Here is a 14,601-nt window from a genome sequence, read left to right as displayed (position 1 = left end):
ATGGTCATAGAAATACAGGGAGAAAGAATTTTATATTTAGGAGAACTGACATTCACTTACTTTAAAAAGGTCAATTTAAGTATGTATGGCATTCATGTCATTTAATTCCATCCAATAACATACTCTTCAGCCAGGGACAAAGAAAAAGGTTATATTGCATCAAAGCTTACAAACTGTTAACTCTTAAGAATTTTAAATAGCTGCTGAATTCCTGTAGGAACCCCCTCCTCACCCTTCCTATAGGCAACAGTGAACTTTAATAAGCTATTAAATTACTACATAACTGATTTTTGTATGGTATAAATATCACAGAAAAGACAAGTTAGTCAAAAGAATTACAAAGTAAATATTATCTTACTGACCTTACTAAAATTTGCAGGCACAAGCTGAATCTGAAGTAACAGTATTTTTCCAGTCTCACACTTGATCCCATGTTAAATATATTGCTGAATGTACTCCACTTTGTTTCTCTTCAGATGTACTAATATACTGCTTGGTATGGGCCCAGTTTTTCCTTTTAAGGCCTCTGGTTAACTTCATACAAAGCAACTGATATACAAAGGACAGTTTTTAAAAACAGTTTTGAAACCTGGTAGCTAGAACTGTAACGGAATAAAGACAACAGGTCTCTTTAAAAAACCCACTTGTTACTACTGATTATTTTAATAAATTCCGTCAATTCAGAATCATTCTGCAGGGCTTTATGTAAGTATACTTCCATTCTTCCCTGGTCACAAGAACCTGAGAAAGCTAAGCATGCACATTGTCTCCAGTTGCAGAAGTTTCATACTTTATATTGATTCTTGAAGCGATGACTTTGTACTTGGGCAGCTTGTTTTCTTAGATTACCCTGTTATTCACAGGGCAGTGATGGGGCAGAGCAGGGCAGCACTTCCACCAGCACTGGCACCACCACAGCTCCAGCCCTGTTCCCAACAGAACCATGTACCAGGACAAGCATGGAACAGATCCCCCCCTCCATGCTTCTGAACACCTCATAACCACCACACCTGAAAGCATCTGCAGAAGCAGGAGTGCAAGCGAGATTAAAATGACACTTCTCTCCACACCAATAATTTCTAATGATTTTTCTGTAGATCTGCATATACTACCATCCTGTACAGATGTAGTAGTTTTTCTTAAAACAAGTAGTCAGTCTCAATATACTTTTTGAAGGACACTTAATAATTGTTCATCATGAGGAGAAACTTAAGTGCTAATGTAATAGTGCATTAAGTAATAATGAAACACATCAAGTTCTGAGTCAAAATTAGGCATGTCCTCCAATCTAAGTCTTTATTACATAAACTTAGTTAATGCACTAGAATAAACAACTTACTTACGTTTGTTCATGTGTAAGAAAATTAATCAGAAGTTCCCAGCCAACTGAAAAGTAAGGCTAAACAGAAAAGAAACCTCAAACACAGACAGGTGAATAGAACTATTTTCATAGATTTATTTGAAAAATACTTACAAAAGCAAGTATGCTTGACACTAAAATAGTTAAACTTATTCTGTGTTTACATTGGTGTAGTTAAGCGTGCAGCATTAACAGTCTTTTCTGTTTGAAGCATCATTAGTTTGCTTTAAAGAAGTGGAGAAAATTGGGGTTTACTGTGAACAATGTCTCCCTGTCACTTCCTCTGCAGCAACTACAGCTGTGATCTCTGTATGAGATCTCAGAACATTGAAAACTGTGCTTGCTTTACCAACTACCACCTGCCAAGTGCAGATTTACTGGAACCTGGAAGGCGGGTCAGGTTTTTTTCCCTTGGAAGGAACAGGAGAGAGGAAGGAGAAGAAAACAAAAGGATTGGTTTCTTTTTTGTGAAGAATTTACCAAAGCTACATTTCATGAAAAAGAGTCCTTAAAAATGTCCTTTTGTTAGTTGCCATCTTCCTTCAAAACGTGTGCACACTTCTGAACTTACCCGTAAGCGAATTACCATTCCTATAGCACTTGTTTGCTAGGAGAGGCCAGGACTAGAATAGATAAGATTCCCCATCCAAACAGCAGTTCAGTAGTGTCAGAAACAAAATACAGTGCAATTAGTTTCCACATACTGTACAGCTACATCTTAAGACAAAACTGGCACAGATACTGTTCGAAAGAGTCTCCTGTCTCCATGCAATCCACACTCTGGCAACAACCATAGTCCACAGAGTGGTGTACATGGGCACGTGGAGTGAATGGGATCTCACCAGCCATTATTTTGCATGGTGCCAGTAGCTGCTGCAGCTCGAGCCAGCGTATTTCTGTGTGCCTTGGAAGCAGAAGAAAAAGTTCCATCCACCACATGCACTGGCAGCATTCGCCTTCTGCCAGGCTGAGGGGTGTAGCTGCTGTCTCGCCAGTCTTCTTCTGGAGGCATATCTACTCTCCTTGGACCCGGGGCCTTCACACAAGAGGGGGGCACAGGGCAACCTTGAGAAGCACCGGGATCCCAAGAAGGCTCACGTGGTATTCTTAAAGTGCTGTAGTCTGTGCTGGCTGTCAGTCTGCAACCGATGGCATGAGATTCATGCACGTGATGTTGTGAAGGCTGCTGGAGGAAGCTTTCCTGTAAGCCCTTGCCTGGCTGGCCAGCATGTTTCCCCCAGAGCATTGTTCGCTTATCTGGTAACGTGGCTGTTTGTGCAGCAGGGTAACTTGTGTTCAGCAAACGGCCAGACACACTCGATGCTCCACCTCCTAAATGCAAATTAACAAGAGGCTTTTGCCCCAGGGAGAGGGTGCCTTTGGGTACACAAGGGAGACTCCCATAGCTCAGTGCCACACCTGGGTAGTCTTCACCTTGGAAAGCTTCACCCCTGTCAGGCACAACCAGAAGTTTCTGGATGATGTTCTTCTGATCTCCTGAAATAAATTTTTTAAAAAAGGTTTGTTTAGTTATAATTTTTGTTTCATCCTCTCTGAACTATCAACTGTGGCCAGCAGGTGACAGAAGAACAATGAAATCACTAGTACATCCAGTTACTGGCTGACATGCAATTCTGAATAGAAGCTAGCTGTACCTTTTCCAGCATTCATTTTCCTCACTGCATTTCCTCTCCTTATCCTACTTCAGCTGCTGTCACAGATTTCTTTATTAGCCCCTTGTTTCATAATAGAGGAGCCCAACAAAGTATTCCAAGGGTGGTAGATCAAACTGGTTTTGATGCTGTCACAGGAAAATAATTCTCATGCAGGAAGTAGTTATTTCTACTGGCACACGTGTGATTTGTGGGAATGTGGAAGTACTCTTATACATGGAAACAAGGTGGTGGGTCTTACTACTACTTTAACATTAAAGAAAATAACTCATAAAAATATTTACATGACTTTGTATAAAGCCATCATAATGTTTCCATAAAGGTTATTGGCTTTGGTTATGCACAGTTAGCACAGAACCACAGAAAAATTCTGAAAGACAGAGAAGAAAAAACATGATTTGTCCTTCCAGACTTCTGGAGGAATTCAGGCAGATAGTGAAGCTCCATTATGAAAGACAAGAACTGAGGAGCTTGTACTTCAGCAATATTTCTGATCATGAAGAAGGATGAAAAGTCCTGTGATTATTACCTGACAGTTTACGTGCCTTGCCCACCATGCTGGGCATCAGTACATCATGGGGTGGGTGCTGCACCTGGTTTGGGTTGTGCTGGGGATCAAAGGGAAATACAGGAGGATCATGGGGGAAAGGAAGGGAAGTGGAGCTGGAAGAACGGTGGCTGGTGTCCACTGGCATTTTCCTCGTATTTGGTGCTTCCTTTTGTAAAATGAGAAAGGAGAAGAACAGAACATAAAATGATGAGTAAACACAGAGTTGGGTTGAAACAAGCAAAGGTGGTGTTGATCCAAGGAAGAAAGGGATGAGTCACTGGAACAAAAACATGCATCTGCATGTGAAAAAGACAGACAGACAAAAATTGCATCAATCCAGTAAGGCTCTTACTGAAGTGGTGGGCTACATAGGATCATTAGACTGGAATTGTAACAAAAAGAAAAAGCCAAAACAAACACAAACCACTCCTGGGGGTTTGGCTGACAAACTGAATACACAAAACTATGTCAGGCCAGTCAGCATTGGAAATGGCATGCTACACAAGCCATGAAATACAGTATTGCTGATTCGTCCTTTCTATTTTCTACCAGGCTTTACTGAAAGCTCCGATTCCAGGCTGTGAACAGATTTACCTGTCACAGCTGAAGTATTTCCCTGTGCTGTACCATTTGCCTCTATTAGGAGATAGCTACCCCAAAAAGCAGGGATGGCTGAATGGCACAACACCAAACCATCACAGACTTGAGCGCAGTGCCTTACTTGAAACAGACCACCATCCTACTGGCTGCTTGTGTTGTGGGGATAGAAACCTTGGCAGAAAGAGGGGGTCTTGGACAGCTAGAGGTTTGTAATTGCTTCTGCCAGCACTTCCAGGTATGTCAGAGCCCCTAACTAAAGCATGCTGATGAGCAAATTCGTCAAGTTCGAAATATACTTAGTTTATGGTACACAGCAGAGAGGTGCAAGTGGAGCAACCTGTCGAACTAACTGATCTTGCAACTGAGACTCTTCTATACATGTTACACAGTTGGTTTCAAACAGAAGTTTGAGTAGAGTTTGCAAAAAATTCAGTCCAAGCCAAAACTTGACATTATATCTAGCATGTTGCTAAACACTGTTATTCTTTTTCTGACACTTGAAAATTGCATCTAAGACTACTTAACAGAAAGGTCAAAGAAAAGATCAATCCCCTTACTTTTATTTATTTTCTGTACGTAACTGTCTGTACGTAACTGCACCAAGTCTTGAACTGCATCCCCTTCAATGTTTACTTTTATTCTCTAAAAATGCTACTTGCTTAATAAACTCACAAGAGAGCAGAAACTTCCCTATTGGAACTGGTGCGTTTTTGAAATTATAGGTGTATGAGAAGCTTTCTTGAAAATACTTTACGTCAACTGAAAAAAGTGCTTATACTAGTTGTTTCTGCATACTGACAAGTAATGTCAGCTGACATGCCTATGAGCTGCAGCAGCCACCACTCTGCAATGATACCTGAAAAAGACAGCTTTGCTACGTACATAAAAGTTCATTCTTCTTCCAAAAACAGAACAAAAAAGACAGGCTATTATCATGGCTTATTACTGAGTTGTCTTCTGTCTTGTTTGTTAACTACTAAATGAAGACAAAGAAAACAGCAACCCTACACACAGATGATAGCTCTTTGGAAAGCTGCACATCATTCTACTTACAAAACTGTGAGAAGAGACCAAGGTCTCTTCTCTGTTAGAGATAACTGTCCCGCTGAGACTGCGAGCAATGCGACGGAAATTCTCTGCACTGTATGTTTCCTCCTCTTCTGGTTCCCTGCTATGTTCTCTGGTATATGTGACCTGCAGACAATAACCCACATTTCAGACAAGGTTTTTCATAACATCAATCTCGTACAATAATTATAGGCAACAGATGAATAGAAATATAATGGAGCAAATTTCAATGATATTTAATGATCTTTTCTTTCCTAAAGTCCTTCAGTCAGGTACTACTTTGAAAACTTAAGATAAATGGGTTTGTTTGGATCTGCTGATTAAAAGTATTATTCCTTGTAGTATTTCTTACCTTAGTAAATATACAGAGATTGATTTGACTAAATGAGATACATTCTTTTGTAAGTATCTAGAGCCAGAACAAAATGTCTTTAGTGGGATGAATCCACCTAAAGGACTGACTGCTTCTACAGGCATCACTGCCCCTGGAGAGATAATCATGGCTGCAGCTGACAGTCATCTTATGATACTACATACTACAGTCTTCTCATAACAAAAAAAAAAAATAATCTAGGATTATGTGATGAATGCTGGAAGCTTGTTAATCTTATGCTACCAAGGGAAATGTTGATTCCACCTTTCCTTTCTTTTGCTCTATAAAGGCAATTTTGAGCTCCCTTTAACAAGTACAGAGATATTACAGGAAATGCCATTTCCCCTTGAAAATTCTTTCATGTCTTCATATACAGGCAGTGATATGTAACTGCCAGTTATTTCAACAGCTTCTTCCCAGGAAAAAATGAGAAAGAATGTTCTCCCACTCTGAGGTGACTAACTACCAACTGTAGCAAATACCAAATTATCACCCACTTTAAAAATATGTAGTGACACAGTGGAAAAAAAAAAGAGCCTGTGCCCCTGCAAGTGGCAAAATTAAGAAGTAGTTATCATCAGCTGTGATGAAAGGGAATTCATGTCACTAAGTTGAAAGAGACTAGATCTTAATGTTTTCAGGAGTGTCTTCCTCCAAGCCAGAATTTAGATCATTTGACTGCATGCAGCATGAGTCACTCATATTTTAGCTAGTTAATCCTGAGCTAGACTGCACTTAAAATTCTAACATTAATTCAATGACCCCAGTATCTTTTTCATAACGTACTTCACTTATCCCACTGTAAATTCTTTCTTGCACAGGGCGAGCCCTTCCCCCTCTAGTACATCTTAAGTACCAAAGTGTCACCTTGGAGACAGAAGAGACACTGGATCCACACAGACTGCGCTCGATCTCCGCCGTTGGGGTTTTGGACAGACCCATGCCAGCTGCAGCAGGCAGCTTCCTCACACCCGGGTTCACAGAGACTGGCAAGGAAAACACTGATTAAATTCAACCCCTGATTGCATGTTATGGCACATTTCTGACTACCTCAGGTTGACTCCAGCAAAGACAGAAGGACTATACACACAGAACAAGAAGTCACAGATCCTTGGAACATGAATACATCAGCTAACACCCAACATTTCAGGGGGAGACAGTCTATCAGGATACTACGCCTACTTCCCTGGCCATTCTGCAGGCTTCAGGGGAGCAGTTAATTGAACTATTTAAGATTTAAATGATTTAACTGCACACCAACACCTGCCTGATACAGAGGTGAGATTGTTTAGAGGACCCAAGAAGACAGAAAATCAGCTACTGGAAGGAAGTTACCTAAAGTTATTTGGGATAAAAAAGTCAGTCTCAGGTTCCCTCCCCACACATTCATCTGCTCCTTCCCATTCCGTGCTACAGTTTCTCAGCCATTTGCTGTGCTGGTTAAATAGTTAAAGGTGTTATTTTAACTAGGATTGCTACAATTCACTTCAGTGCAATCCCCATCAACCAGTGGCAATCCTAAACTTCCTCATGGAATAGACAGATCAATGGCCTAATTTAAACTGGTCACAGGGAGTTAGTGCCTCTAAAAAGGAAGAAAGGTGATATGCTGATAACACCACCTTTTGTGCATTGAGGTGGTTGCATTTGGCTTGGCTTTAACTGTGCTGTAAAGCCCCTCTAATGAAACAGAGGCATTTCAACAAGATTCTGACTGAAAAGGTCTAACAAAAGCAGTGGATATAGGTCAAACTTTCAACAGCATTTGAAAATTAATATATAATCCAAGTTAAAAGAAAGAGCAGTCCTAGACCTAGGACTAGGTCTAAAAAAAAAAAAAACAGGTGAATTTCCTCCAGTTCATCACAGGAGATGCACTGATTCAAACTTTTCAGTTTTATACAGAATTTGCAGAACTTAGGAAAAAACAACTGAAAGTTACAGCAAACCAGAAGATCTTAAATACAAACTTCACTTTAGAAGAATATCCCTATCTCATACCATATATGTGGTGGGAAAATAGGCAAGAAAAGTCAGCATAAGAAATGGGTCATTTGATGACAGCTCTGAAACTCCAGCTACCACTAGAGCAACTGGGCTTTATGCTGGTAGATTTCCAGGAAGAACTTCCAAAATCAGTCAGCTACGTAGGTATATATAAGACCTTCTGATTCAAGCCCATGCAAGACAGTATCTGCAAAGTTGTGAAGTCAGATCCTGACTAACTCTGAAAGTAAACCAAAAGGACAACAAATGGTAAATGACATTTCAATGTCTTAACTGATCTGCAAGTGGACTGCAAGGCATGAGAGTTCCAGAGAAAACTCAAGCTGCTCAACAAAAACCTGCTCAAGACTTTACTGCAGTACTCACTCTGGTCACAGCCAGGTCTGACATTGTCAGGAATGATGGGGGCTCCACTGCCACGGCTGCAGGGCAGGGGAAAACCTGTCCTGTGTATTCACTGCAATATACATCATACATGTACAGCTATGTCTGTGTCACTTTGGTACCCATCCAATTTCAGGCTGCCTTGTATTTAACCAGAAAATTCATAGCTTTAACGCTATGACACAGATTATAAAGAAATTTGCTTCACTTGTGTAGCAGAGAAACAAGGTTGCCCTATCTCACACAGGAGATTAGATCAGCTTAAGTGGAACCAGACTGCTGTCATCAGACACTAATTGAATGTCTCCAGCAACAGCTGGATCTCCTCACTGATGGAATCTGCTCATTTTCTTTTGGCACCAACTAATCCACAAGGTCTCATGGATCCTCATGTACCTTTAGTGCTGCTTTCACAAGTAACTTTCCAGAACTTAAAGCAGTCAGTCCTTAGCAAAACACAGATTCAACTCTCAGATCTTGATAAACTTTTAAAAGTTATTTTCTTGAACCAGATACAGACCAAATTTTCAATTACAATACAATCAGTTAAAATTCACCAGTGTGCAGAACATTAGCATCAGGGATAGAAACAGTTTAATACATTCCAGAGGGGGTGCAGGACTTTCAAACAGCAAAATTCATTAGCCTAACATAAGCAGCTAGCTCTCTACTTGAAAACAAGATCAATTATTTCTAGGTTGCTCTTAACAGATGTTTGCCATGATCAACAGCTACTCTGCAGCCACCCCAGGCAGTGCTATCACACTGCTTTCTCTAGTTAGCTGGAACATTTCCAGAGTCTACAGCCTCAATTTTTCTGCATCTGTGCACAAATTAATACCCATTTAACTAAATTGACTGGAAAACACATCTTCACCTACACTGGAGTACATAGGCAGGTCAACCAAGAAAAACAACTGCATCATTCTTACCTGATTGGTCAAATGGATACCTAGCACTGTCCTGTCTTCCCAAGAAAGGCCTAGTGGCCTGAGATGCCTGCAGACTAGTCTGATAGAGGGATTCCAGTTCTGAGAGCTCCTGCTCTGTGTCTTGATTCCACTCTGGATGCAGGTGCACTGGGATCCTGCTCAAGTCATCTCCAACTGCTCTCTGATCAGAAAGGAGTGGACTCCTCCCAGGTACAGGAAGCCATTCAGTATTCTTATTAGCCTTCTGAGAACTGTAATACCTAGTAACATTATTCACCCAACGGTCCACAGGCATAGAGGCAACCATGCTACTAGCAGCTCCATCATCCACCTCTTTCATTCCTCCATCATGACAGTGCCTTTCAACGTAGGGTACAGGGTCTGCTATATTCTGTCCACCTCTTCTACACAGTTCTTCACCGTGAGAACAAAAACTCACAGAAGCAACATGTTGGGCACTAAAACCCTTCAAAGAAACTACCCCGTCCCTAATATCCACAGTTGAGTGTAATTTTTCAGAAGACTGGTTTTTATTTTCTTGGTTTTGATGGATTAACTGTCTGTAACCAGAAGATGAATGGTTGATGAAAGATTTTTGTGTTAACTTTGGAGACTTCTCATCCTGACACACTGCAGTAATCCAGTCTTTTTCACGAGTACCTTTTCTCTGGGAGACTGCATGCATTTTCTGAAACTGCTCTGCCAAGGAGCGAACATGTCCCTTTGTACTAAAAGCCTCAGATTTACAACCGTCTGCTGTGCCATATTCACCCTGTGAGGGAAATAAAATCTCCTGGCTGTTTGCTCTGTAGTACTTATTTTTCTGCAAAGGATCCGAGGAGCACTGCTGTGTAGGGGATGAAGTTGCAGGGGTTATTGCATGGTAGGCCCCTACAAGATCAATGCTGGGCCGCACTGGAGAGCTTGCAAGTTTGGAACAAGGACTGTGCTGGCTGTCCTTTTCAGGAGATGCTGCTTGTGGTGGATGTGGACAGGGAAACAGTGTAGGCAAAGACCCAGAGTTTACTGTGTTAGCCTTGGATTGGTACTGAGGTGTGAGAACAGGCATTATGTTATGAACCTCTTCTAACTTGCTGCTACTGCAGCAGTCCCTATAGTCTTTGAGCCCTGTGGCTGTCGTGTCAGCAAATTCCCCACTCTTGTGGGCTCCATTCTCAGTTCTTGCAGAGCCCTCTGCTAACCCTTGCCTATAGGGAAAAGAGGGAACTTGGTCATGAAAATCAGCAGAAGCAGACTGGAAGTTTGGAGAAATCCTGTTGGATGGATTGCATTCAGAAGGGGGCAAGGAGGAAGACTCTGGATATAATGATGAGTGCAATTCATGGCAGGAAGCAGGTGGGTGGAAGAAAGAACTGGACCCAAATTCCACTTCTTTGTTGGGTTCCAGTGGTACCTCCTGGCTCAGCAGTACTTGGAGCGGGCCAGTCTGTTCACTAAAACACACAGAAGAGTAAATGATTAGCAGTAGTCATTGCTTATGTTATTCCTAGGGTACAGACCCTGCACTGGCTGACATACAGCTCAACACACTTTGCTCACTGTATTCTGATGAAGACTTTGCATTAATTCACTAGACATATTGTTAGTCCTTTGCTTCTAACTTTGTTTTCCTACTCTAGCAATCTGGCTCCATTTCATATTTTTAAGAGCATTTTGCTACAATTAGGCTTTATATGAAGTACTCTTGTACAGCACCAAAGGCATTTCAACCAGTACACTGAGTATGTGAGAAAGGATAATTGTAAGAAGAGTAAGAATAGCATTTATATAAAATAAAGTAACTGTTTTCCACAGTAACATCTTAGATATCTTTTAAAATGCTTTGGGCAGGTTTGTGATCTGAACTGACAGTATTTCTGTAAGGTCCCCTCTCTCTCAGCAACTTCATGAAGAATGACTTGACAAATTGAAGAACAGGTTGAAATTTTTCTCATATCATTTTATAGTCTAATTTTTTGAGCTATTTATCTAAAACATTAAATAAAGTTCAAGCTAAATACGTAACTGTTACTCTGCAATAATTTGTATCCTTAGCATACTTCTGGAAAATAATGTTCATTCTTTTAAGTGCCAATGCAAGACAGTTATATTCTTGAGTCATACATGTCCCTGGCATTTTTCTGCATTCAGTTAGCATTTTAATATACAGACAGAACAAGCAGTAGTAAGTCCACAGCCTATGAGAAAATGATAGGCTCCAGCATAAAATTTAAGGCAACTGTAAAATTACTGCTTTGTTTCCTCCTTGAGATGGAGGAAATGAAAGTTGCATGGAATGAAAGTTATCATGAAGACCTAGTTGATGTGTGCAGCAATAGAATATTATTTGTGAGGAACTGCAAACCTTGTACTGTCTACAATGTTATTTAAATCAAGGCTGGAGTACAGAACTCTGGCCATGAATAAGGTTTCTTTTTCCTTGACTGAAATATTAACATTCAGTTGGATATAACATTTTGCAAAATTAACACTCTTTTCACAGAGCAGCCGTGAGTTTAGCACTAGCAAAACTAGTTAAGAAAGTGCTTTTCATTTTCTTAGAATCTGCCAAAATGCCTAATTTGAGCTCTACGTTTCTCCTGTAAGAGAGAATATAATGGACCCCTGATTGACAACAAGATCAGCTTTCATTACATGTAATTCAGGTACTGCAGGAAAAGAAAAGAATGTTATGAACTATAGCCTGGCAGGTGTGCAAATTAGCTGGGTTTGGATATAGCTGTACTCTGCATCTTACAGAAAGGAACAGAAAAATTATTCTGATCTGAGATTTTATCTAAGCTTCTGGTAATACAACATGTTAGAAAGGGGAGAGGGAAAAAAAGTAACAGTTCAAGAAATACCCTAGAAATTGGATAGGAATGTTCTAGTGCTAGGAGGGAATGGCATGGGAAGAAAGAAGGATTAAGCTGCATGCTAAAGACAGTAGGAAGAAAGGATCAGGTATAGCAGAGAGTTAATTATGCTGTAGTTAAAGTCAGTATGGAAGAAAGAATCATGAAGAGACACTGAGGAGGGCTGATAAGCCAGGCTACAGGATGCTAGGAAGCACAGAAAGAAAATGAAGAATGATGGAGTAGTCAAGGTGACAGGATCAGGATCTGGATTCAAGAGTTGTACCAGTGCACCACGAGAGAAGTGGACTAGAAAGAAAAGATCTGTCTACTTGACAGTTTTCAAACTACAGAGCACTAAATGCACTTGCTGATATTCCCAACATAAAACCAACTATAGCAGAATTTTGACTGCAGTACAGTCTTTTACTGAGTCCTGAAACTGCTCCTGATTATAAACAGTCACATTTTATCCTAACGAATCCCCATTTTTTTAGCCAGATTATTGTCTATTGTATTTTTCCCTTGGTGCATGAGACATCAGTGCTGCCAGGCACTGACTGCTACAATTCTGTGTCACAGATCACATTATGAACACATGCACATTGGACTATTCTATACAGGCTGGGAGAAAGGGTGGTGGGGAGGGGGAAAAATGGAGTAGTTGACTGTTTTACAATAGGATTTAAGCCAGAGAAGAAAAGAACAGGTGTAACACAGTAGGACTCGGACTATCTGGGGAATAGACATAGTTTGCTATTTCCTTGCAGACTGCACAGCTCAGAGATGCAGCCCAGGCGAGGTGCTCGCACTACCTTGTAGACTGGGCCAAGGTGCCCTGGGCTGGGGGGCAGGCCGGCGGAGGCAGCGGCTGCGGTGGCTGTTGGTGCTGCATGCGATCCTGGAGGCTCCGGGCTTTTCGGATACTGATTTGCAGCTTCTTATCGACTAGGGCTCTGCTGTGAGTGCTAGCGCTGGCATCATGCATGGCAAGTCTTAGTTTAGCTAAAATGCAAAAGAAAACATAGCAGAAAACTAACAGAAAAAAGGAATAAAATTGAAAAAGAAAAAAAAAAGAAAAAATGCAGCAGGAACAAAAAACATGGACCATGCAAATACTGCCACAAAAGAATTCACAAGGCTGCTACTGTTTCCATTAATGCACATTCAGCTTAGCCAGGTGTACAAACACATTAATTGAAACTAAACCAAAATAAAATAAAAACAATATCCTTGTTTTAGCCCAATTTCTCATCCCTTCACATAGGCTCTTTCCAGCCCTACTACAATGATGCTTCATTCTGTCATGTACTCTTCTCCTGCATCCTCCATACCTGGGACTCCCTTTGTGTGCAGGAATATCCAGCAGGGATTTGAGATTCCTTGCTGGAAAGAAAGCTAATAGAGCTGTCACTACAGCTGTATGCTGCACCCTTTATTCTGCATTCCATAAAAGCCAATTTCTAAATGAAAACAGCACAGGAGCTACTCACCCTGTCTGCAGCCATTCTACACAGACAGAGGGGAGCATGGGGTGAGACAGCCAGCCAGTCATAATGGAAAAACACCAAAAATAAAATGAAATCATACAGCACACATTCTCAAAGGTCACAATGCATTTAAGCACTTCAATGTCCTAATGCTTTTTTCTTCATGAAAGTTAAAGTACAGCATAGTTCACTTCTGCTAATCCAGAATACTCTAGAGTGGGCTACCATTTTCTTCCTATGCTACACCCTCCATGAAAAACAGAGGAGCTTAATGGCCTTTGCAGTTTGGCTGATGATGGAGAAAAATTGTGAGGACTGAGTGGGAAGGGGAACCATCTACTAGGTGCTTGTTGAAACATAACAGCACCAAAAAGGGCACATCAGCACCCCAGTGCTGTTACTTCCTCAGCACTGGAGAGAACAACAAAATGAATGTAAACATGAAAAAACAGAGATGAAGAGGAATAGTACTAAAACCCCCAAATGGGAATGCTTATAAAAATGAGAAATTCTGTCCATCTGCATGCTCCTAAAGAGCAGCTGGACACCCATATCATGACCTGACCACTGACTGTGATGTGGTGTTTCAGACTCTATTCCACATTAGTAAACAGTCAAAGCGCAGTAGCTCAGGCGGTTAAGGTTACTTACATATAGCTTCGTTACAGAGAGCCAAAGCTGCAGCACAATCTCCCTTCTGCTCCTGATTCAGCGACTCTTCAAAGATTGAGTCTGCCTCCTGCATCGACTTCTCAAAGCCATCACTCCTCCCTGCAAATGGGCAGCACCCTTCATTTTGGTTTCATTATTGCAGAGCCCTCACTTACCCTCATCCCATTTGTGATCACCAAATCCTTCCACACACGGATTCTTGCAGAGGCTGTGCGTATCCCAGACTGCAGCACCTAACCTTTCCTAAGCAGAAGTACCTCTTGAGCACCTTGATATGCTTGACATCCACACAGTAAAACAATGTGAAATGGATTTTTTTCCCTCAAATTTTCTTTAGTTGAGAGAGATGTACTGGCTTATTCTACTATTTTCAACACTTTAAGTCAGTATAAAAGACAGTACAGACATAGAACAGAGTCAGTTCAAATGACTTCTGTCAAGAAGGAATTAAACTGAATTTAGAACAAAATCTAAACCAAAATATATCAGTAAAAGAAATACTGCAGATTAGGATTTTTTCATTGTATGTTGAGTATCCTGACAAAATCCATCTTGTCTCCTCTTCATCAAAATGGAAACAAACTGAAACAACTAACATGGCTGGGGAAGAAATCTCAGAGTTGACTGTGAACATAAA

At 40.9% G+C, this 14,601-nt stretch overlaps 1 protein-coding gene across 11 annotated transcripts in view; it reads right to left on the bottom strand.

The window, feature by feature from the left end:
* Window positions 1–1,432: 1,432 nt before the first annotated feature.
* The window catches only part of USP54 (ubiquitin specific peptidase 54), a 93,693-nt gene continuing 80,524 nt past the window's right edge, over window positions 1,433–14,601 (bottom strand). For 6 of the 11 annotated variants that reach the window (XM_039727332.1, XM_039727331.1, XM_039727330.1 and 3 more), the window contains 7 exons: window positions 13,944–14,063; window positions 12,618–12,807; window positions 8,948–10,401; window positions 6,492–6,610; window positions 5,237–5,377; window positions 3,563–3,749; window positions 1,433–2,857 (listed from right to left, as the gene is read on the bottom strand). In XM_039727332.1, the coding sequence (XP_039583266.1) occupies window positions 2,199–2,857; window positions 3,563–3,749; window positions 5,237–5,377; window positions 6,492–6,610; window positions 8,948–10,401; window positions 12,618–12,807; window positions 13,944–14,063 (2,870 nt within the window). In that variant the 3' untranslated portion in view covers window positions 1,433–2,198. Of the gene's footprint in view, window positions 2,858–3,562; window positions 3,750–5,236; window positions 5,378–6,491; window positions 6,611–8,947; window positions 10,402–12,617; window positions 12,808–13,943; window positions 14,064–14,601 lie in introns of those variants that run through there. The other 5 variants (XM_039727334.1, XR_005629627.1, XM_039727337.1 and 2 more) reach the window with 5 other exon arrangements.

This window comes from Passer montanus, unplaced genomic scaffold (genome assembly GCF_014805655.1).
Source record: "Passer montanus isolate IOZ18808 unplaced genomic scaffold, ASM1480565v1 scaffold61, whole genome shotgun sequence".
In the NCBI taxonomy this organism is placed as follows: Eukaryota; Metazoa; Chordata; class Aves; order Passeriformes; family Passeridae; genus Passer; species Passer montanus.
The sequence above is the reverse complement of the archived record's forward strand: the minus strand, read 5'-3'. Positions and strand labels throughout refer to the sequence as shown.